Source organism: Ipomoea nil, unplaced genomic scaffold, assembly GCF_001879475.1.
Source record: "Ipomoea nil cultivar Tokyo-kokei standard unplaced genomic scaffold, Asagao_1.1 scaffold2826, whole genome shotgun sequence".
NCBI lineage: Eukaryota > Viridiplantae > Streptophyta > Magnoliopsida > Solanales > Convolvulaceae > Ipomoea > Ipomoea nil.
Genome location: NW_017619254.1, coordinates 4,470,082 through 4,495,730, shown reverse-complemented (window position 1 = coordinate 4,495,730; position 25,649 = coordinate 4,470,082). Strand labels below are relative to the sequence as shown.

Genomic DNA, 25,649 nt, shown 5'->3' with positions numbered 1-25,649 from the left:
CTTTATTTATCGAGTTTAGTAATTCAAACTACCCCAGATTAATTAAATCCATCATATTCATTCTACCTTATTAATTGATCTTATCGCATCAAACTACCATATTTTCCATGTGAATTATATTTCTTTAGCTGGTATTTATCATCATCTCATTATACCTTAGCTATCCGACCAAATCTCATCAAATCAAACATAAAATCTATGTATTTCATCGCTACAGCAGCCCTTACTAAAATATTCGACCATTTCAGTTCATCTTCCTGTAGCTTTTCCAGCATGAACGTAACTTCACACCGGAAAGGATTTTGATCAGACGTTAACCTCATAGGATGTGTTTGGTTCGCACATAGGAATCGGAATCGGAATGGGTATCAAATACTTGGTAATGGTAATGGGTTTTGGTGAAAGTATTTAACATGTTTGGTAGTATTGTGGAATGGGAATGGTTACTAATAGTAGTGCTTGAAAATGAATAAAGGAATGAAACCCTTATTCTATTTGGATATGGATTTTTCAATTGATGAGGTATTCGAAACCCGTAGTAGTGTTCTAAAAACCTATCAACCAAACAACAACAATCACTTTCATACCCATTCCTATGGGCAAAACCCACCAACCAAACACACCCATAATTATATTGGAATACGGCATTTATTCTATATTATAAAGAGTTAATACCCAAAATAGTCCCTCGACTATGTCATAATTACCAATTTGGTCCTCGACTATCATTCTTACCCAATTAAGTCCTCAACTATACAATTTTTACCCAATTTAGTCCTTTGTCAATTTGACTGTTTGTTGACTGTCAAAAGTGAAAATAAAGTTGTAATTTTACAAGTTTTCTCCTTCCTCCTCATTTAGCAGCGCCAAACCATGTAGCAATAAGCTCCGGTTGGGTTCTAAACCTGTCAGTATCGAAGTAGTGGTTATGCATCGGATAGCCCATGAATTTGATTTCCAACGATTTTTTGACGATCGAAATCTGATTGGAGTGTATTGTTGCATGGTTTGGCGCTGCTAAATGGAGAGGAAGGAGAAATCTTGTAAAATTATAATTTTATCCCGACTTTTGACAGTCAACAAACAGTCAAATTAATACAGAGGACTAAATTGGGTAAGAATTGTATAGTTGAGGACTAAATTGTGTAAGAATTGTATAGTTGAGGACTTAATTGAATAAAAGTTACATAGTTGAGGACTTAATTGGGTAAGAATGGTAGTTGAGGACTAAATTGGTAATTATGACATAGTCGAGGGACCATTTTGGGTATTAACTCTATTATAAATTACATATAACCATTTCAAGATCAAATGTACACTTATTCTGCTCATATTATTAGTCAATAATTAAGTGAAAAAATTTCAATATGCATGCATGACAAAAATGGAATTTTTGAGGTAATGTCATTGTTTAGAGCATTTCATTGGATATATATTGACGGTAAATATGTTACCGGAAATATAATATAAGAGTAACGAATTGTATTGCTTCAGTGTTTCAGTACAGAATATTAAGCGTTCCCTCCTCATTCAAGAGTCATCTACTTATACATGTCTACTAACGGTACGTAACAACTATATCATAATGAGGAGCTGAGACATTATTTCATTGTCTTGAATGAACGGGATAGTAAATGACTTCTGACCGTTGGAGTTCTGTCTGTTAGATTTCCACGTGGTACCGGATCGGGCGCTTGACCCATTACTCTGTCATCAGCCCCCCTACTCCCGAGTCTGCAGATGTGAATGAGCTGGTTTGGGAGTAAAACTGCATCAAGATCCTCCTTTTTTTTTCCTATACCGAAATCAGGGAGGCGCGATCTCGGCTCGGGATTCGGCCAGTTTTGGCCGAGACGGACCTCGGTCAATTTTGGCCGAGGCGGACTCGACCAGTTTGGACGAGGCGGACTCGACAAGTTCAGCCGAGACAGGCCTCGGCCAGTTTTGGCCGAGGCGGACTCGACCAGTTTGGACGAGGCGAACCTCGGCCGATTTTGGCCGAGGCGGACCTCGGCCGATTTTGGCGGAGGTGGACTCGGCAAGTTCGGACGAGGCGGACCTCAGCCAATTTTAGCCGAGACGGACTCGACCAGTTTGGACGAGGTGGACCTCGACCGATTTTGGTCGAAGCGGACCTCGGCCGCCTCGGCCAGTTTTGGCCTAAGCGGACCTCGTCCAATTTTGGCCGAGGCGGACTCGGCAAGTTTGGCCGAGGTGGAATCGGCCAGTTTGGCATGCCCGAGGCGGACTTGACAATTTTTTTTTTTTTTTTGTTTGTCTGTGTGTTTGTTCGTAGCTTACTTCGACAGCTGTAGGCTCAGTTAAAGGTCGGCTCTTCCGTAGAGTAGTGAGCGAGATTAGTCCTCGTACTATTCCTTAAGGGATAGCGTTTTCGTAACCAAACTTTGAGTTTGACCAAGAAACGTCCTTCCGTCGGGTAGTGGCAGGGTTGTCGAAGCCCTACAAATTTAATACCTGCTCACTCCACTAATTTGTAGTAGTGGCAAGACCAGGTCGAATCCCAAGAGAACTAATGAGTTTCGTTTCTTTAATTTAAATAAAATGAGCGGGGTAGTAAATTATAGTAGTAAATGACTTCTGCCCGTTGGATTTCCACGTGGTACCGGGTCAGGTGCTTGTTGACAACACGGGTCGGGCGCTTGACCCATTACTCTGATATATATATATATATATATATATATATATATATATATATATATATATATATATATATATATATATATATATATATATATATATATATATATAATTTAGTTTCCGTGAGGTTGTGCGGTTAAATCTGAGTCATTAATTTTGCTTAAATCAACGTCGGGATTAACAAAATTAAAAAAAAAATGCGGTGACAATTTGGTAATTTTTACATCTGGGTCAAAGATTCCTTACCTTCAAATTCGTTAATTAATTATATTCACTACATTGTCCATTGTGTTCTTTTTACACTATCTTCTAATTAAATATCAAAGTTATAATACAAAATATGTTATATATTTATTTATCAAGTATTTTATACAAATATAATAAATATTAATATTTTGTTCAATACTTTCACATGGTAATCTACGACATACATCTCACAGCACATAAAACATGAAGGGAAAAAAACTACCACTAATGCAGAATATACCCCGGCTTGGACTTCCCTATACGTCCATGCTCTCGTTCTGTAGTCGGGTCGGGGTAAAATAGATCGGGTCAAGGTGCAGGTCAAAGTCAATGGGCCATGTGCCTATATAAGGCCATAAAGGGCTTTAGCCCTTCATTTTAGAGGCCGGGTCTTCACCTCCACTCTCTCTCTCTCTCTCTCTATCATATAGAACACTCTCTACTCTCTCCTTACTCATGAACATGAATGAATAAAAGAGATCTCTTTGAGCTACTTTCTCTTGTCTACTCTACATGTTCATACAGTTTACACACACTCTTAATACAATCACTTACAATATACTTTCATACACATTAATATACGGGTAATTAATCGTATCAACTACGGTCAAATATCAACAGACGCTTGTAAGATACAGATTTCATAGTACAACTAAGATTCCAATTATATACACAGCAAGACAAATCTAAAACTTCTTACACCATAATCTCATTTCATGACAACGTCATCTATGCTACCATCAGTAACCTAATTGCACATGACATACTACCAATTAAAAAAAAAAGGACAAATACTGAAGATGAAGACAATGATAATGCTACCCAAAAGAGAATTAAGATGACTTAGAAAAATTTAAATAAAAAATAAGATTTATTTAGACTGAATATTTAGACTAACGTTTTTACAAAGTTACAAATATTTATTTTAGTAACAATTATAATCAATCTCTCATATATTATCTTGCATTTATATACTTTGAATTACTATAATATTCAATTACCTATGTATAAAAATTTCTTATATAATATTATATTAATATATACTTTAAAGTGCTTATATAAAAATAATCATTGGCATTATCACGTTTATAAGTAAAAAAAAACTATAATAATGATAAAAATGATTGCATGAATGCCGACTTTCCGTGTAAATGATGATCGAATTAACAATGGTTTAATATAAGATCAGAATAAAATTACTTTCCTAATTTTCCTTGCTTACATAATCTAATCTAGATTTTGCAATAAGTAATTATTTTTAAAAGGCAATGTTGAAGCTAGGGCGGCCTAGGTGGCTAGGTGGATGTAATAGGTCACGTTGGGGCCGGGATATTTTATTCCAATGAAGTAGGTCGTAGGGGACCAATTATTTCATTTGGCCATGTTTCTATCGTGTTTACTGCTTACTAAGAAGTAGCCTTACTGCACTTTTTAAGCTTGTCTTACTGTCAGCAATAACTGTGGACGCCTTTCTCTGCTCCGACCACCGTTACTCACTTTGATCCTTTGTTGGTTGGACGATTTGTAAATACTTTTACAAAGAAAATTTTGGAGGTATTAAATTGTTAACTTAATTATATTGTACACTATCAAAATCTAATCTAATTTATGCTTTACTCTTAACAATTTAATCAAGATAACCTGACAAAAAATGTCTACCTTAGATTTCTCTATCTCCTTGGTGAGCTGTCGTAGGCTCCCAAATTAAAACCTTACAAACGTAGTAGCGGGAGTAAGGATCGATCCCACGAGGAGTAACTAGTTTAAAATATGTGCTCAAATTAAAGGAAGGGGGGTTTGGAATATATCGAGAATAAAGATAAATTAAAAGAGAATTTAAATAAACAAGTAATTTAACTGAACGAATAAAGCAATGAAAATAATATATCGAAAACACTTATAATAAGAAACCTTGGTTAGTAAAGATCCACCACCGGAATTCAACACTGATCATTGATTAATAAAGTAATTAATATGCAATTGAATATTTGTCGTGAAACTATTTCATTTCTGTTTTCCCTTAGTTATAGGTAAATAAAGCACAAGCGGTTTAATTACCCCTAACTACTAAATAATCTAAGACAAGGGCTATAGATTTAATTTAATAGCAGCAATAGGAACTAGGAAAACCGACAAACTAAATAACACAAGCACAAGCGGTTGCATTTAATTTAGGAAAATATTCTACCCGAGACCAATTATCACTAAGCCGTCAATAATTAACCTCAGTTGCTACTGAATATCAGAATAATTTGTAGCACAACATTATCTAATATAGCAAATAATTATATCACATAAATAACTAGTAGGCCTCCCTAGCAATTAAATGATACAACTATTCAAATAATTTAGAAGAATATTTAATACTCAAAATGCATAAAAACATATATATAATAAAGTTAAATAAATAACCTTACAGCGTTATGAACTCCGGGGCTTCAATTCACTAAACCAACTAGAAATTAGCCACAAATGGACATTGATAACAACTTCAACGAATACTATAGAGGAGGGAAGAATGAACATTTTACAATAGAAAACCTTAACTATTTATATATTTTCCCAATCATTTTCTACCACTCATTTTTCCTATTATTTTGCCTTATTCCTGAGTCTTCCACAATTCCAGCCATGTTATTATGATGCATGCCTGTATAAAAAAGAAAAAATCAATTGTAAAGTTTAGATTTATAATATATATATATATATATATATATATATATATATATATATATATATATAAAAGTAATTATAATGTAGTACGCATTATATGTATACTATAATGCATTCTATATTATATATATTATATTATATATTATATTGTATATTATATATATATAGTATTAAGTACATAGTATGTACTCTTATAAATTATATATTATATATAGTATAAGAATAGATTATACTATGTATATAAAAAGAACTAATTATTAGATAATATTAAATAATTAATATAAAAATATTATAAAGATGTACCTAAAATATGAGCGTAAAATATGCCCATCACTCCTGATTAAATTTTTTCGGAAAATTAAAATTTTTCGAGTACTTTGGTAGATGGAAAGTATGAATTTTCTTTTAAAATTTTCAACCACCTTAGACGGTGCACACAAAAGTTAATAGTTTTGTTATTTAATTTCCATCAATTTTTACTATTATTGACCAGAAATTACAAAATTTTCAGCAATATAATAATGACTTAGGAACAGCATATGGAAATTAGTTTCCAACTTCGATCTTGTTGGGAGATATTTGAAAGTTGTGTAAAAGTGATCGAATGGAGTGTGTGTGAGGGTATCCTCACACCGGCTATCGTCTCAAGGAGTACGTGGACCGGAAGGGAGTTGAATAGTAGGTAGTTAATCACAAGAGTGTAGAGGGTTTGGAAGCTAGTTCAAAAGAATAGGTGTGATTCATGTGATAAGAACAAAATAAAGGAAATGACAATCAATTTTTAATAAAAGACCAAACAACAATTATCAATCAATAGTAAAACTAAGGACTTGGGCTAGGCCATTTAAATGTAGATGGTATAGTGTATCATTGGTCAGAGCTCATGTAATGCATTGATAATACGGATCGGAACTAGGGAGATGCTACTAGGTGCCAACACCACTCTCGTGGCCGTTGGACTGTCATGGTGACTCAAGGCCATTGAAGCATTTTATCAAACATGTGGTGTTCACATCTCCTTCCATCTCCCTTTTCTCAAAGGTGAGTTGGATTAGTGCGAGGTATGTCTATGGTATTGCTCTATTCTCATAGTGAAAAAATCTTGTCCATGTACCTAATTGCAAGAGTCAATACAAACCATCAAGCTCACAACTATAGTCATCATCAAGTCATTGCACTAGCTCATAGCCTAATTCAATCACATAACATCAATCACAAAAGATGACTTAATCCAACCCCGGCCCTAATTGAATCTCGATGACTTAATCCAATCCCTAATTGAATCTGCTAGCTAATCATGGATTGAAATTAAAGACATTTTTACAATAACAATTGGAAGTAATAAAATCTAAAGAAAGCAACAAGAAAAACATAACTTGGATTAAGAAGTATGGAAAATTAAAGTGAGATGAAATCTGAAATTGTTCTTCAAATCTTCTTCAAAGATGGATTTATTACACAAAATGAAATGTTTTCAGAAACCTTGGAAAGAGAGTGGAGAATGAAAAGTTCCCTAAAAATAAACGCCTAGGATATTCATAGCCCTCAAATCGCGCCAAAAATATAAGCTAAAACTGATTCTAGGCCCATGGTCACGGTCTACCTCACGGTGTGACTTCTACCGTGACTTTTCAGCATAGTTAGCAGGTTCCAAAGGTCACGGTCGAATTCACACCGTGACCACCCACTATGGCAACAGTTCTAGTTTCTAGGCCATTTTTCACCTTGTAGACATCCGAATTAGTATTTGTGGTCTTCATGAAAGTTGTAGCCATTTGACTTTCCGTTCTAATGCCAATTGAATAACCTCATTTGAACACACTCCTAACTCGAGATATGCAAAGTAGAATGCAGTCACAGCGTGAATGCCTATGTGACCCATGTTCTTCACTTAAAAATACATATTTCTTCATCTCCTTTGTTCCTTTGGGTCCGGATCATTTCATGATACTTCCAAGTAGCTCTTTTTCACTTTCTTGACCTCTCATGACTCCTGGAACATGCATTTGTGCCAAAAATACTTCAAAACACATCCAATTGCGCTCCAATTTACATGATGTTACAACAAATGCCTGCAAATCACCTAAATGACACAAAAGAATCAAATAAACACAAACTTAGTTTCCAATTAACATGAAATCATATGAGTTTGATATCAATTAGCTTACAACTAACATCACTCCTTGTCTTTCATGGGACACCTCTCAAACACACTTATACACAAGCAAATGGGCGATCCAATCCACAACCTCAAGGGCCTACAAGGTCGAGCCGACTAGTGGGAACGATGTGCACAAGCTTTCCAAACTTTCCACCTTTGGCCCCAAAGACCAACAATAAAGTAAGTGAGAGTATGCCATGGACTACCACTCCTCGCCTTTTGGCTTGACGAGATTATCACTCTTTCTTCTTATCATCTTTTAGGACAACGTCGTTGGGTTAATCGACTTCACGTAGAGCTCTACGCTTTTTCGAACATCGTGCGATGATTGCCCAAATCCTAACAAGATGGCTCACCTCATGTTTTTCCCTCTCAAGCAAGGAATAGCTCAAAGTCTATTAGCTTTTAGCTTTTTCTATTGACTCTTTCTTTTTCAACCCTTCTTGCATTTTTCATTGGGAGTAGGGAATCACACAAACATAACTCACATAAAAAGATCTCACATTTTGCCCCATGACATATAAAAAATTTGTTCAATTCCGGGTCTTGCCACCATATTTTTTGACAACCCAATCTCGTGCACACTCTCACTTCGAAGAATCCAAAATACCGAGGTCCAAGAGAAAGGAATATGAATCCATGTAAGCAAACAGAGAAATGTAACTCTACTTGGGTCCTATGCAAACCTCACAATGGTGTAAGAGGTGATTTCCAAAAAAGTTTCAACCAAATTCCAACTAGCTCTTTTTCACTTTCTTGATCTCTCAGACTCACGGAACATGCCCTTGTGCTAAAATGAATTTAAAACACTTCCAATTGTGCTCTAATTTACATGATGTGACAACCAATGCCTACATATCACCTAAATGACGCAAAAGAATCAAATAAACACATACTTAGCTTCCAATTAACATGAAATCATGCATATGAATTTGATATTAATTGTGCAAATAAAAGTACTAAGAATTAGTGCTTATCAAAATGATATGAGAATATGAGTGAATCAGATGACTGATATTGGAAATAACCATTTCAGCTCCCTGCCCATCTTAGAATTGGATGGAAAATGAAAACAAGCTAGTGTGAGCTATGACTTTATGCAAATAAGGATTAAATATTAAAATATGTATTATTAAGATGGATATTAATTATTTGCTATATATGATACATAAACCCACGCACCTTTAATGAGAAATACATAACCATAAATCACTTGGATCTAATGCATGCATTTGCATTATGCATGCAAATAAAACAATACTAGTATAGGTACTACTTATGAGTGCAAGCTAGTTAGGATGAGTAGATATGGTGAGGCAACCTTGGCTTTGCAAGAGCATTGAGAGGGTTGGCAAGAAGGATACTATCTTTTGACTCCCTCAGATCTACTCTTCCACCAGGGGGCACACTCCATTCAAACCCTTGAAGAAGCCTACCCAGCAACATCCCGCTAACCAAACACCCTAGTTGAACACCTGGACATCCACGCCTTCCAGCACTAAATGATAAAATCTTCACTTCTGGATCAACTAGAGTCACTTCTGACCCGTCATTTTTCAGGTGTCGTTCTGGCTTGAACTTGAGAGGTTCCTCCCAAATCCTAGGGTTCCGCCCTAGCCCGTGCCGACTTATCATCACATGACTACCTTTGGGGATGAAATAGTTGGACAGGGTTGTGTCAGAAGAACACAGGTGGGGAGGAACAAAAGATGACAATGGATGAATCCGAAATGCTTCCTTTAAACATGCGTTAAGGTAGTTTAGCCTAGGAAGATCCGATTCTTGTACTAGTCTTTCTCTTCCCACGACGTTATTAAGTTCTTCCGTGGCTCTTTTGAGGAATTCTGGTTGGTTTAACATTTCTGCTATAACCCATTCCACCACATTTGATGGATTGTCCACAATTGTTATCATTAATTCCTGGAGTAATAATAATATGAATAAAAAGATTAGATGTGGTCATATATAAAAAAAAATCATGAATATCATCAAAAGCTAGCAAAAATATATAATAATATATATACTTACAAGAATTTGGGCCTTAATCTCTTCAGATGTTAATAATGGTTTACCATGGACATCCTTGATCTTGATAAGAACATCAAGAAGATCTTGTTGCTCATCATCATCAGTTTTGGTCCCATCCTTCCACATCTTAATCCTTTCATCAACTTCAGGATCTTGGTACTTCCTAACTCCATTCACAGCTTTCTGGATGGATTTCCTATGACCTTCCAAATCAAACATCCTTAGCCAAGGAAAGAAATCCGAGACCCCAAAGGAATACAAAAGATCAAGAACTCCAAAGGTGGCGTCAACGTGCTCTTCGTCCTCCACGCCAGGCCCGCCATCTTCCGTCCCGGCCTTGAAATACCTCTTGCTGAACACCATCTGCTTCATGACGTTCCCACAAAAGTGTTTCCCCGCCTCCCTCACATCTACTACACAACCACCTGTGGCGGCGTTTCTACGACATTGATTGTAGATGTAACGTACGAGGTGGTCGGCTTCCATGTCCCGCTTGTGAGATAGCCAGTTAAGGGCCTTGGGGGAGACCACATGGGACGTAAGAACTCTCCTCATTTTCTTCCACTGCTCACCCATGGGAGCAACCACGGATGTCAAGTAGTTACTACTGATTAGCTCCGCTGACATGCAGGTCGGCCTTGATGCAAACACGGAGTCTTGTTTCTTGAGTACCTCGCGTGCCACCTCGGGGGAGGTTACTGCAATCACATTGGTTCCCCCAAGGTTGAAGCAAGCGATTTCGGTGTTCATCTCTTCCATCACATTCAGCATCCACTTGAAAACAGGCTTGTTTCTAAGCAGCTGAGGGAAGCATCCCACTATAGGCCACGCCATTGGGCCAGGAGGGAGTCGGAGCTTATTAGCTTTCTGTTTGCGTACTATCCATGAAAAAAGAAGAAGCACAGAGATGATGATCAAAATCATCATCAGAAGAAGAAGAGTTGATGACATTTTGTATGTACTAAAATCTTTAGTTTTCGATATGAAGGAGTTGATGTTTTGAACTAAATAAGCATATGTTCTCCTTTTATAGATCACCAATTTGTTCAGGAAGTTAATTTTCTAATTTTGTAATAACAAGTTGCAATATTATATTTGGTCATAATCTGATCGATATTAGCTAGATATGATCATATAATTACTATACGACTGATGTTTCATTTTAATTGCTTGGCCAAAGAAGTTACTGGGTTGCCTCACTAATCACTATAAACCCAAAGACTAAATGCCAAAATAAGTAAGTAATTAAAATGTGATGAATTGGCCGACGATGTAACTGTATTGCCGTTGTTATACCGTGTGTATGGAGTGTGGACCATGGTCCGAAAACGGCACCATTTTTTAAAGTAAGAAATGACGGTCTTTAAATTTAACAAATTTTGTATTTTTGGTTGGTTAATAACAGAATGAAATTACGGTGTATCTTAAATGAAACTAAATAACTTATTTCGTACATTGTGTTTATATTATTAAATTAAATTGTAATTGAATTGAAATAATATTTTAATTGTTTTGAAATGAAACTGCAGTATGTATAAAATAAAATTGAGTAACATGTCTCATATTGAGTGTATATTGTCAAATAGAATTGTAGTTGAATTGAAATGATATTTTAGTTTTGTTAAAAAGAAACTACAGTATGTATAAAAACAAATTGAATAACATGTCTCTCATATTGAGTATGACCTTCTATTTGAGCGAGTCACTTTGTGCCACTAAACCACAAAGTCATTGTGAATCAAAGAAATATATAATTACAAGAATATTGAGTCACACACTCGCATTTTGTTCCACAATAGCGCAATTTTTACCATTAGCATTATTATTGTTTTACCATTTTATGCGCCATGCAAATCATGCATGCATATTTGCATGGTATACACCTTATTGCCAAACTAGCAGCACTCACTATATTATTATATCATAGGTATTACATCTCATTCATTCTAACTTATTAACTGAATGAACTTATCGCATCAAGCTACCATATTTTCCATGTGAATTATATTTTATTTCCTTGTATATATCATCAACTCATTGCACTTTATCCGATCAAACCTCATCAAATCAAACATAAATTCACGCCGGAAAGGAATTTGATCAAAAGTTAACCAGTCAATTGGAATACTGCATCTATATCTCAACAATAAAATCAACTTTATTTATTCTATAAATTATATAGTGATAAGTATCGAATAAATCGTATCTTTTGAAATATTTTTAAAAAACACAATTAGGGTCACTACTTAGGACCATAAACTTGAAAAAAATTAAATACAATTAGGTAATTTTGACTTGTAATTGCTGGTAATATTAGTGTTTTCAAAGCGGGCCGAAGGGCAGGTCCCGTCAAAGCCCGTCATTTGGCGGGATGTGCTAAAAAGCCCGTCAATTTGACATACCTAACAAGGGCTAGCTTGTCCTACTTAGGACCAAGAAAGATCCAGTGTAACAAGAATAAACTAGGCACTAGCATAAGGAAACCAACAAGAATCTAAGCAAATCATAACGAAGTTAAGACTACGGTAACTAAACAAAATAACACGAACACATATGAACAAGATGTAAACACAAAATAAAGAACTAGAACTCAAGCTAGGGAACATTATCATCTAGATGCGTCAACAACCTATCACTACTGGAAATTATGGAATTTCCGACCACTTGAAAATGATCTTAAATCAAGTCAAAAGCAAAAAGTTGTCGGAAATAGCAATAAAGGTTTTTCCGGATACCAAAAGTGGCCGGAACAAGGCTTTCGACTTGATTTAAGATCACTTTCAGGTGGTCGGAAATTCCATAATTTCCAGTAGTGTATGGATTAGGGAGAACAAAAATAACAAAGAGTCAATCGGGAAAACACATAGGTATCCTAGTTTATCAACCAATCTCGTAAGCAATAAACAAGGATTAGAACAAGGAATTGTCCTACTCTCATGGTGTATCAATTCCAAGTCCATCAAGCACACAAAGCCTCTAAAACCCCTAATTTTCCTAATTTTCATAGGAAAAATCGAGTTTATGCAAGGGGTGGCTAAAATCATTGACCCAATTCTCATTGTAGCCAAGAATTCTCACTACAAGAAAAATGCACATAGACAACGGTTATTAACCGTTGTCGTAGGGGTATAGTTTCTGTTGTTGAAGCCGGTGTTGTTGTAAGTCCCGCGCATAGACAACGGTTTTTTAACCGTTGTCTTTTCTAGAAACAACAACGGTTTTTTAACCGTTGTCTATTAAGTGTTGTTGAAGCCGGTGTTGTTGTAAGTCACGCACATAGACAACGGTTAATAACCGTTGTCTTTTCTAGAAACGACAACGGTTTTTTAACCGTTGTCTATTAAGTGTTGTTGAAACCGGTGTTGTTAAAAGTCATGCAATAGACAACGGTTATTAACCGTTGTCTTTTCTACCAACGACAACGGTTTTTTAACCGTTGTCTATTAAGTGTTGTTGAAATCGGTGTTGTTAAAAGTCACGCAATAGACAACGGTTATTAACCGTTGTCTTTTCTACCAACGACAACGGTTTTTTAACCGTTGTCTATTAAGTGTTGTTGAAACCGGTGTTGTTAAAAGTCACGCAATAGACAACGGTTATTAACCGTTGTCTTTTCTACCAACGACAACGGTTTTTTAACCGTTGTCTATTAAGTGTTGTTGAAACCGGTGTTGTTAAAAGTCACGCAATAGACAACGGTTAATAACCGTTGTCTTTTCTACCAACGACAACGGTTTTTTAACCGTTGTCTATTAAGCGTTGTTAAAACCAGTGTTGTTAAAAGTCACGTACATAGACAACGGTTTTTAACTGTTGTCTTTTCTTTAAAAGACAACAGTTATAAACCGTTGTCTATTGTGTGTTGTTGAAATCGCTTTTGTCACACCCATAAACTGTTGTCTTTTGTAGAAAAGTCAACGGTTTATAATTGTTGTCTATTGTAAAATAGACAACGGTTTTTAACCGTTTTTCACCTGCTTAAATTATAATCGTATAAAAAAAAAACAATTTATCCATTCACCATATGTTGCAAAGTGTAGTTACATAATTGTGCACAAGCTAATAAGGTTCAAAATAACAAGTCAAAAGACTTCCATGACCAATTCTAATTATCATCCAAGTCATAATACTACTACACAAAAAAACAATTCCCCGAACCAATTCAAGTCCAAATGATCACAACGTTCGAATGACCAAATCATACCTACTCTATGTGACTTGATAGAATATCGGCCCATTCAGATCGCACCAGATCAATAACCGCTTTGTCATAATCAACTTGTTGAAACTACATGTAAAAAGTAAGAAAATAAATTAGTATAGATATAAATAATTTGCAATGAAATGAAACTGCCCTCTTACTCTCACCACATTCATACTCAAGGTGTTCATAACAAGATAATGAGTTCCCTAAAGAGAATCATAACAAGTGTAGCCAACAAGTAAAGAAAGACACTTGAAAAAAGCAATACAAATGCACTCCCAAAAAAAAATGTTAACAAATCAGATACACAGGATTCAGGTTCTTGTCTTAGCCTTCAAGTCTTTGAGAGATTATTAGACACCCAAATTTGATAAACAATTCAGATAAAATCTCATGAGAATATAATGCATGAAACTTAAACACAAACGACAAAGAAATCCCTTATTAATTACAAAACATCAAGCACTAAAATGCCCAAAATTTCGAGCTTTCACATGCATTCTACACCCAAATTTCAGAGCAACAAACTTATATATTCTAAAAAATAAAAAATAAAAATCAAATTTATCATCAATAACTGTCCAAATCAAGTGAAAAAGAGAGAGGCTTAAACCCAAGCTAACAAAGCATTAAAAACCTAGAACCATTCTGCAATTAAATAACAGCAAGAAACAAGGAAGAGAGAGTAGAAATGGAATGTAATACCAGTGCTTGAACAGAATTTTTATCATCGAAGTCTGGAGCATCAAATGCATCATATTTCCACTTTGAAACATTCAAATCAGAATAATTTTAAACACGAAATAGAAATGAAATGTATTACCAGTGCTTGAGCAGAATCTTTATCATCAATGTCCGGCATGTTCTTATGGTTTGCAAGCAGGAGTGAGCATTGATTTGTTGGTCAACTTGTTGATGTATTGCATCATCATCAACCTCAAACTTGTTTGCAGTGAGTAGCAGTTCTGACATGTCCTCTCTATGGTAAAGGTAGAGGAGAGTATCATCACTACTCTCACATTTGCACTTGTAAATTTCATTGTCTGCAAATTAAATTAAATAATTAAATTAGCTGCATGCTGCATGATCGAAATGAATGAACTAAAAGAAAAAAATAGACTTTTCGTCGCTAAGTTATAGTATTTTGTGATAGCTAGCATGCATATAGCATACCCTTTATGGCAGTACCACGAAGCTTAACAAGTTCGTGTAGAACTGTTTTTACCATTCGTAATGGTTTGTCATCAGCTCCAGCTCTAAGTAATCCATCAAACCAAAACCCGAAGAAAATATTTAATTAATGAAGCAGAGCCAAGCATTCAGCAAGATATACCAAAATTCCAGACAAATAAGAATAATCATGCAATCTATTTACTATGTCTGTACATACCTCTTCCTGATTTCTTCCATACCAAGATCTTGTAGGTATATGTGAATGCTTTGAAGAATTCGGTGTAGGTCAACCTCATAAATGGTGCTTTGGAGAACCTATAACATATGAAAATGATTCAGAGAATTGTAAACCTCTAATACATAAAATGTATATTACTATTCCTAATACTTATATGGTTGATACCTTCCCAAGGGAAAGAATCACGTGAAGATTGCCACCTTACACTTGTGCAATACTCCTCGACTGTCTAGTCTCACTTGAGAAAACTAAAGAGAGATGTTCCGGCAATCCAAGGTGGTTCTTACCATTGGGGTATCAAACACAACTACCAAGAAAGTTTCTCATACTAATTCTAACAATACTACAAGTCAGTTCATTAAGTAACATAGATGATGAGCCTTAAACTAAATACAAGAAAAATTGATCAACATCATACAATGACAAGATCAAAGCAATTCCCATCTGAGGCAAAACTTGAGAAAATTTTAGGGGAAAAAAAATTAGTTTTTTTGCTTAGTTGCCAAATATTATAATGAAGCAAATTGGAGATTTCCCACAGAAAAGGTTTATAAATATATACTAATTAACAAATAGCCATAAAAAAAGAATAACTACCCATTAGAGCTTTTAATCCTTACTAAAACTCTACACACAGTTCACTTGAAACACAGAGCTAAACAAATTACCTATTAAGAATAGTACCAAAAAAATTACACAAATATGTGATAATATATACATGTATATGCATATAATAAATGCAATATTAAATGAATGTGTAATGCTTTAAAAGATTTATTCTAACCCAATACGTTCCTAAGAGTATATTCCAAATAGATGACAATCAGAAGTCACCACTGATAACAATTACAAGAGGATCACCTTGGTAAGTTTGATAAGACATTTCACAACCAACGGAGAACTTTTGATTTCTAACAGCTAGGGACTCATTTGCTGTTGGAGATGGCTACCTTGATGGGTCCAAAGGCCGTAAAAGATTGATGAGCACAACGAATGATGTTGTTCGATCAGCATTATAGAACATGCAGAATATGACCAACCAATTATAGTTAAGACACAAGAATAAAATCACTAAATTTCCAAAAGCAGACTCACCAAAATCTTAAGCATCAGAACATTCAAGGCTTTCAGAAGCTGACTACCATCATCCATTCGTGGAACCCTTTCATCTAGAAGCCAGAGCAAAAGCTCAGTAATAAGTATAGGAACAGTGCTCTCCTTGGCAGCATGAGCAAGATTTTTACTTTGAAAAGTCTGCATGAAGATATCAAAGGAAAACAGTTTAGATACACAGATTATTCCAAAACAAAAATCTGTCCCACCCAGTTCGTGCCTTCCGAACCTAAAGTATTTCTATAAAGTCAAGAGAAGGTTAGTGAATGGTAAAAGGAAATTGCCTGCATAAGTGTATTGAGAACATATTTGCAAGATCTTGATGGTATTGAGAACATATTTGCAAACTAAACTCAAAAGTCTTGGCTACCTGCAGCAGATATCAAACCAGAAGCAACATGAAACCAATGACAGAATAGGAAAAGTAGTAAGGTAAAGCTGCATTAAAGAATTTCTTGCCTTATTCCCTTAAAAAAAAATCAGAGAAATAGGAAGGTAAAATATTTGAAAACACCTGAGGTGGTGGGATGAAGGGACAGAAGTGAATGTCTCCTTAATGCTAACGAACTAAATCTTCAATGGCGTAAACAATATAATAACACTGGTAGAGGGATTTAAAACAATGCAACACCACACTCAACACTCAAAATTAACAATAACACATAAAAATTTACTTATTTAATTAAACATTTAACAAAATATTAACAGAGAAAAAAAAATTAAATACCTGGCTGAGGGGTTGCACCGCCGGTTGAGGAGTGAGGACCGTGAGTCGGTGAGAGGACTGATTTGAGGAGTGAAGGCCGGAAGGCGGAAGCCCAGAAGGCGTTGGAGGACGGACTATGGAGAAACCGGAGGGCGTGAGGGAGTGACCGGAGTTCGCCGACTCGCCGAGGGTGGAATCCAGTCGTCCAGAGAGGCGCGCGGTTGGCAGTGGACGGTGGAGCCGCGATGGACGGAGGATGGACGGATGGAGGACGGAGGGCTTGGCTGTGTTCAGACGGACGAAGGTGGAGGGGATTTTCAGAATTGGGGAATTTTGGGGGATTTGGGGAATTTTATGTACAAGACTTAAAGACGGCGCCAAGCCGCCAAATACAAAATTTTGGTGAAAATTAGATTGTAATAAAATAATTTTCAAATAACAATAGCGAGAGTAACAATAGCTTTTGTACTAATAGCGAGAGTAAATTTTTAAAATAATTATAAAATGTAAATTTCGTCACTAACTCATAAATTTTTAAGTAGAGTAATTTTTAACCCTTACAAAAGCTAGGCAAATAATACATTTAGTGATGGATATTTTTACCCGTCACTAATTTTTTGTCACTAAAAATTGTTTTTCTTGTAGTGGTTGGAGGCGGTGAGAGCACTGGGAACGACGGTGTTAGTCGGTGTTATTGTCGAAGGAGAAAATTTGCAATGGAGAGAAATTCGACGGTCGAATTGTTGAAGGCAAATGTTGCAAAGAGGGAAAAATTCGCACTAAGTTAAAACTTGCAAAGAGGGAAAGAATTGAATGAATTGTTTTTATTTTGCAAAGAGGGAAATAACATAACATATACAATATACTATATACTATGTATTAATATACTCCGTAATAAGGAAAATAACGAAATTTTATTTTAATTTTATAATAAGCCTTCATTTTTTCTAAATTAAATAAGTATATTCATGGTTATCAAATTATGAACATATAGTTCTGTGATCTGTGAATACAGAGTTCAACAATTGGAAATATGAACATCGAAAATTATGAACATAGAGTTCTGTAATTGTGAATATATAGAGTTCATTCATTATGAATATGAATTTCAAAAAAATTATGAATATATAGTTCGGTAATTATGAACATAGAACATTGTGCACCATGCATGGTGCACACGGTTACACAACATAATTTGCCCTTTATTACCCAGAGATTTATTACCCAGACAGCTGGCGGCCCAATTATTACAAAGATCACGGCAAAAGAAATGAGTTATAGCTAACTGTACGACATCAACTACTCTTTCATATGGCAAATTATTGCATGGACCATGGTCCACACAATTGTGTAGACCATGAATATCAGGTACATTTTTAATATATTAAAAGTACATTATTTTTGTACTAAAGGTACATTATTTTTGTACTGAAGGTACATTATGTAAAATAATGTACCCTTAGTATATTAAAAATATACTTTCAAAAAATGTACCTTACGTACATAAATAATGTACCCTTAGTATATTAAAAATGTACTTTTTATTTATGGTCCACACAATTGTGTGGACCATGGTCCATGCAATAATGATTGCTTTCATATCCATTCTCCACCTGTCCCATGCATGTCGGAAGGGTCGATTACCAACATGATAATTATTATTATTATTTGAATTTATAGATTGGTCTTAATTGTAATTGAAAATAAAATTTTAATAAATTGACAATGAAATTTTGGTGAATAATTTTATATTTAAATATGAACGAAAATAGAACTATTAAATTAACTTTTGAATTGTATTCTTTCTTTGTTAAATTTTTATGCATTATATTTGGACAAAAAAAAATTAATTACATTTTTATTTTTGTTCTAGATCTTGTAAACATCTATTGTCATCTCGTAACAAAAACAATGAAGGTCCAAATTATAGGTAAAAGATAATGTGTAACACTTTAGTAAACAAGAGTTGGTGTGACTTTGTGGGTTTAGCCTAAATACATAAGTGTTAGTGTGGCTTGGTGGGTTTAGCTTGGTTCTACTTTATACAATCATTGTCTTGGTTCTCAGGGACAACATAGAACCAAACTTGTTATATATTTGATGTTGCACTTAAATACACAAGTGTTGGTGTGGCTTGGTGGGTTTAGCTTAGTTTATTATGTTAGAAGTTTTGGGTTCCATTTTTCCTAGAGGCATCCTAACCTATTTTATAAAATCGTTGTCTTGGTTTTCATAGACAACCCAGTTATATACCAGATGTTGCACTTTGGTATATAAGAGTTTGTGTTGCTTAGTTGGTTAAATCTTATTTGTTATGTTTGAGGTTATAGGTTCAACTCTTGTTATTAACATCCTTGTTTTTATTTTATACAATTGTTGTCTTTTATAAAATAATGATGCGCAAAGACAACGATTTTTTATAACCGTTGTCTTTGTAGTGTTGTGTATTCAAATACGCTTAAAGACAACATACCAAAGACAACGTTAAATAAAACCGTTGTCTTAAACAAATAAAGAACACGCAACGACAACGGTTATATAAAACCGTTGTCATTGTAGTGTTGTGTATTCAAGTGCTATTAAAGACAACACATAAATGACAACGGTTAAATAAAACCGTTGTCTTTTATAAAATAATAATGCGCAAAGACAACGGTTTTAAAAAACCGTTGTCTTTGTAGTGTTGTGTATTCTAGTGCGCTTAAAGACAACACACAAACGACAACGGTTAAATAAAACCGTTGTCGTTTTTTAAAAAAAGAGCGCACAAAGACAACAGTTTTAAACAACCGTTGTCTTTTTAGTGTTGTGTATTCTAGTGTGCTTAAAGACAACACAGCAACGACAACGGTTAAAAAAACCGTTGTCTTTTTAAAAAAAAAAAACGCACATAGACAACGGTTTTAAAAAACCGTTGTCGTTGTGGTGTTGTCTTTTCACAATATGCACAAAGACAACACACTTATAACAACGGTTATATAAAAACCGTTGTCTTTGACAAAAATGTTGCATCAAAGACAACGGTTTTGGACCAAACTGTTGTCTTTTATACAAAAGACAACACTTTTCTTAATAACTGTTGTCTTTCTAGTGTTGTCTATGTGCACTTTTCTTGTAGTGTCTCCAAAAACAAGCTAATGAATGTGTACATCAAACATTAACAAGATATAAATACAAAACCTTCACAAACACATGAACCCTAGGTTTGAGTTCTTCCCCTTTTTTGCAATAATCACAAATCAAGCATCAAGATAGATAATGCAACTCTAACTCAAGTCCATAAACTAACTACTCATGATTAAATAGCATAAAGAACACAAAAGCATAAGTAACAAACATAAATCTTGCAAAAGAAAGAGATAAAAGGAAGAAAAGCTTCTCTATTGAAAATGGATGCATGGTGGAATCTTGAAATGTTGGAATCCAAGCTTCAAATCCAAGATTACAAGCTTCAAAAGTGTTAAGAAACATAAATCTAAGCCTAATCTAACCTAAAAATATGAACGAAATGAGTAGAGAATGTCTAGTATAGGGTTCTAACAAGAGTCAAAACCAAGTAGAAATGACAAAAATCATACTTTAAAAAGGGCAAAGCACAGTGACACGGCCAGGGACATGGCCATGTCACTGGTCGTGTCCAAAATGGCAGTAGCTACTGGAATGCACAAAAATTACACGGCCACTGACACGGCCTTGTACTTAGCTGTGTCTTTTGGCCTTCAAAACATCAGAATTTGGAACTATGGTCTTCATGAAAATTGTAGCCCTTCGAGTCTTCTTTTTAATGGAGTAAGAATCACTTCATTTGGACATTCCTAAGCCGAGATATGGTCCAAAAAACAAAACAGTGGTCAGTTTTGGATTGTAAGTTTGGAACTTCAAATTCAAGGACAATTTTGACCTCTTTGGCTTCCTTGCTTTGATGATTTTATAAGAATTGTAGCCCTTTGAGTCTTCTTTCCAATGACACAAGAATCACTTCATTTCAACACTTCTAGGCTGAGATATAGTCAAAATGCCAAACAGTGGTTGAAATGAGCGAAAATTGCAATGCATTAATCTTTTGCTCCTCTTTTGTTTTGGTTTGCCCAAATAACCAACACCATTGAAAACACCACTCTTAGGTTCCTTTGGAAGTGTTTTAGCCATCCTCTTAGCTTTCCTTAGCTCCCATGGACTTCTAATACATCCAAAACGCTCCATTTGACTCCAATGTCCACCAAAATGCCTGAAAATATATGGTTCACAATATAATGATTGGTTAAATTTAGGGCTCGGAATTGCTAATTAATAAAACAATATTGGAACGTGCATTCCAATTGTTTAAAAAAAATTGTTGCATGAGTGCCGCGTAAATTGTCGAATTTATAATGGTTTAATATTATATCAGATATCAGATTACAGTTACGTTCCTAATTTTACTTATTTATATAATCTATTATAGATTTTGCAATAAGTAACATCTAGGTAGGGCCTAGGTGGGTGTAATAGATCACGTTGGGGATATTTTATTTTATGGACCAACTAGTTCATTTAGTCACGTTTTTGTAATACGTAGTGGAGATCGAAAATTAAGTTTAAATTTTATTATGTTTCACGGAGCTAAGTTAAAAGAATATAATGAATAAATTAAAATTACAAAGTCCCAAATTTAATTCGGAATAATCCGATCAGAAGAAGTCAATCAGAAGGAAATGATCGAAAGGTACCATTTTAGAAGGAACACTTTTAGAATGATCTTATGGGAATAAGCTGATCAGAAGGAAAGCTCATCTTTCGATCCTGAAGGTTTTGAAAAAATTTATTCCTGATAATAATGAAATATATTGTAATATATATGTTCCTAGAATGAAGTTGTAAATATTATATTACTTAATATAATTTAATGAATTCTTAATAAGTTACACAATAATTTAAATATTAAATATTAATTATTGTGGAAGCTACAAAAAACTTCGGTAATCTTCTTCATAACTCTGGTATTAAGAGGATTTATGAAAATAATTATTGTGAAAGCTAAGTTACAAACAACTTCTAGTGACCTTCTTTATAACGCTGGTATTAAGAGGATTAAAGGAGCGATGTCTGATAATAGATATGTATAAAATAAAAATACATCAGTTGCCAACATACATACGAAAAGTGAGTGTGTTTTTACTCTTGACTAAGTAGCTACAGTACTTACACGAGAGAGGATTTCCTAAGACAAAAATTTCAAGTCACTACTTTAGTGAACTTAAAAATAAAAAAAATAAATAAATAAAAAAATAAAAACCTAAAAAATTTGACATTCTTCTTGTATCTCAAAACTTCTAATTTATTTACCTTTGTTGAGTGAAATTAGAAACTTTTAGGATAATAAGTTTTCTCATGTCTGAAATTTGTGATCAAGCATTCCTTTTATTTATTGGTTCTCAAGTTCCTTTATGAGACCAAGCCCTTTTTTAATAATTGCTAAGATGTAATTGATTATATAAGATTTGTTACCGACCTAACAAAGAGCAAGAGCAACGAGATAGTTTTTTTTTTTTTTTTAGTCAACAACGCCTCCACTAAAGTTCGATCTCATGATCGACCATATGAGAGAGGTCACTACATGTCATCTGAGTATACGGTGCTTGGCGAGCAACGAGATAGTTCGTCTCTTTATTAATACATGTTTCTAAGTTTATATCTAAGTTATAAGAGTCCATGCAAGTTATATCCCTATATTATGTATGTATTTTTTATACTTGTCAAATGATACATTATGTTTAAAATATTGTATTTTAATGTTTTGGACCAAATTTCTTTTAAACTATTGAGTATGTTCCGTTATTAAATATTAATTACTAAATCAATTACCTAATTGCATTTACCTTGAATACTTTACTTATCAAAATAATTTATATAATTATTAAACACTATATTAAACCAAATATATTTTATGAAGTATTTTTTTTTTTTAATACTATTGACTCTATTACAAGGTAGAGTCAAGTTCTATATTTTCTCTATCCACTACAGTCTAAAGAGTCAATACACCACCACCAAGATTCGATACTGTGACCTTCCCTCAAGGAGAGGAACAAAAGTGTTATTTGAGCACAAAATGCTTGATTTATGAAGTATCATTTATTATTTATATATTTACTAATTATAATATAAAACTAATCAATACAAGTAATTAAACTTGAAGAAAATTATCAAATTTATCACAAATAAATAAATTATTTATAATTTTACCTAGACAAACATCTCTCTATTGTAAATTCGTATAGGTAAAATATAATATAATATAATATAAATGACTTGTGGTATTTATTTATTTTTTACTTTTTAAATTATTTTAATATAATCATAATTTTAATATTAAACAATTACTCACATGTATTGCGTGTATAAGACTAGTATATAACATATAAGGAAGGTGGTTGAACATACAAGTCGGCATTAAATAACTGTGTTGGATAACTAATCCAAGTCTCCGTGTTTATTTTTTAATGGTCTATAACAATACCAGTAGTTTTTAATCTCTAAATTAGCTATGTTAACAAGGTTTTATGAGTCAAGACCCTTTTGGTTTAAGCTTTTTGGGCTAAAGCTCTTAGCTAGGCTGCAGTCGTTATGCCATGGAACCGTGTTCACCATTCATGGTGAACACGGTTCAAACGGTGTTAGTACACCGTTATTTTTCTTTTTTTTTTTTTTTTTTTAATTGCGTGACTTTTCTTCTTTATTTTCACATTTTGCGGTTTCACTTTAATTTGAGGTGAACAAAGATTTCGGACATTCATAAATTATGAATTCATGCCTTCACATTCACTTTGGAACCATGCCTACACATTCCCGTCCGAAATCACGGACATTCATAAATTATGAATCCATGCCTGCACATTCACTTTGGAACCATGCCTATACATTCACTTTGGAACCATGAGATTATGAATTTTCTGTTATGAGATTATGAATTTTCAGTTATGAGATTATGAATTTTCTGTTATGCGATTATGAATTTTCTGTTATGAGATTATGAATTTTCATTACATTCATAATTTCGGACATTCATAAATTATGAATTCATGCCTGCACATTCACTTTGGAACCATGCCTACATATTCCCGTCCGAAATCACGGACATTCATAAATTATGAATCCATGCCTGCACATTCACTTTGGAACCATGCCTACACATTCACTTTGGAACCATGAGATTATGAATTTTCTGTTATAAGATTATGAATTTTCAATTGTGAGATTATGAATTTTCTGTTATGCGATTATGAATTTTCTGTTATGAGATTATGAATTTTCATAAAATTTATAATCTCATAACAGAAAATTCATAATCTGATCAAACGCGCGCCGTTAACTCCACATCCGCGAAAATTTTTTTTTTGCCTAAAAACAACGTAGTTTTACCTTGTGTTCACCATTCTCGGTGAACACGATTCCATGACATAATTTGCGGCTAGGCTGACGTTGTACTAAGTTGTGACTTGTGAGCCTTTGTACACCTTTCTTATGGGCTAAACTCCATACTTGGACTTTGGCCCCTTTGTATAATTATCCTATCAAAGTGTTTTGATTAAATTAATTGAATATTTCATTTGCTCTAAATATCAATTTAGATCAAGCATAAAAGGGGAAATCAAGACTATTATTATTTTAATTGAGTTAATATTCGGGATGTGTTTGGTTCATAAGGTTAAATTTATAAAGAATGGGAATAAAAGTCATACATATTGTTTTATTTGTTTGGTTGATAACTTTTTTAAAAAATAAAGATATAAGATTTAATTACCCATATACTTACAAAACATATTAGGGTGTTTGGTAAATAGCTATTAGCTGATTGGGTTAGTGGGTTTGACCAGTTGATGACATTAGCTGATTGTAGAAAGATGTTTGGTAAATTAGTTGTTAGCTGAGAGCTGATTAAATGCAAAATGACTTTCTCAAAAAGTTGATCGAAAAAACTGTTTTAAGCAACTTTTTGAATTTTAGCATTTTGAAGCAATAAATTGTTACAAAAAGTTAATTAATCAAACACTCGTATTGACTGTTTAACCAAGTCAAACAACTGATAGTGGTCAAACAAGTCAAAATTGTCTGATAAGCTAATTATGTTACCAAACAATACCAATACCTAATTGAAATCCGCTTCCTCATTTCGTCACCTCCTCACTTCATCGACTTACTCAGTGCATTGCCTATTCACCTCATCACCACTCTTAAGATCAATTGACTTAATTTTTTGTATTTTTAAAATCTTTATTCTGATTATAGAATCATAAATAATTAAACATCAATATTGATAATCATTCCAATTTATCCTACTACCAAACATGCAAAATATTTTTACCAAAACCCATTCACCAAATATTTGATTCCCATTGCGATTCCGATTCCCATTTTCGAACCAAATACACCCTCAATTTGAACCATCCACTATAAGAATTTCATTAAT

At 34.1% G+C, this 25,649-nt stretch overlaps 1 protein-coding gene and 1 long non-coding RNA gene across 2 annotated transcripts; both read right to left on the bottom strand.

Annotated features, from left to right (window-relative positions):
* Positions 1-8,870: 8,870 nt before the first annotated feature.
* On the bottom strand, positions 8,871-12,854 carry LOC109158773 (isoleucine N-monooxygenase 1-like; the record flags this gene model as incomplete). The annotated part of the gene is made up of 3 exons (XM_019306668.1): positions 8,871-9,658; positions 9,767-10,644; positions 12,845-12,854. Coding segments are annotated over 3 exons (1,515 nt in total), but the record flags the coding sequence as incomplete, so codon positions are not given.
* Positions 12,855-15,194: 2,340 nt separating this feature from the next.
* Positions 15,195-16,406, bottom strand: LOC109158649. Its single transcript, XR_002050426.1, has 3 exons — positions 16,243-16,406; positions 15,361-15,458; positions 15,195-15,226 (listed from the first exon to the last, which is right to left on the bottom strand). It is a non-coding gene; the product is annotated as an uncharacterized LOC109158649 (long non-coding RNA).
* Positions 16,407-25,649: the final 9,243 nt, after the last annotated feature.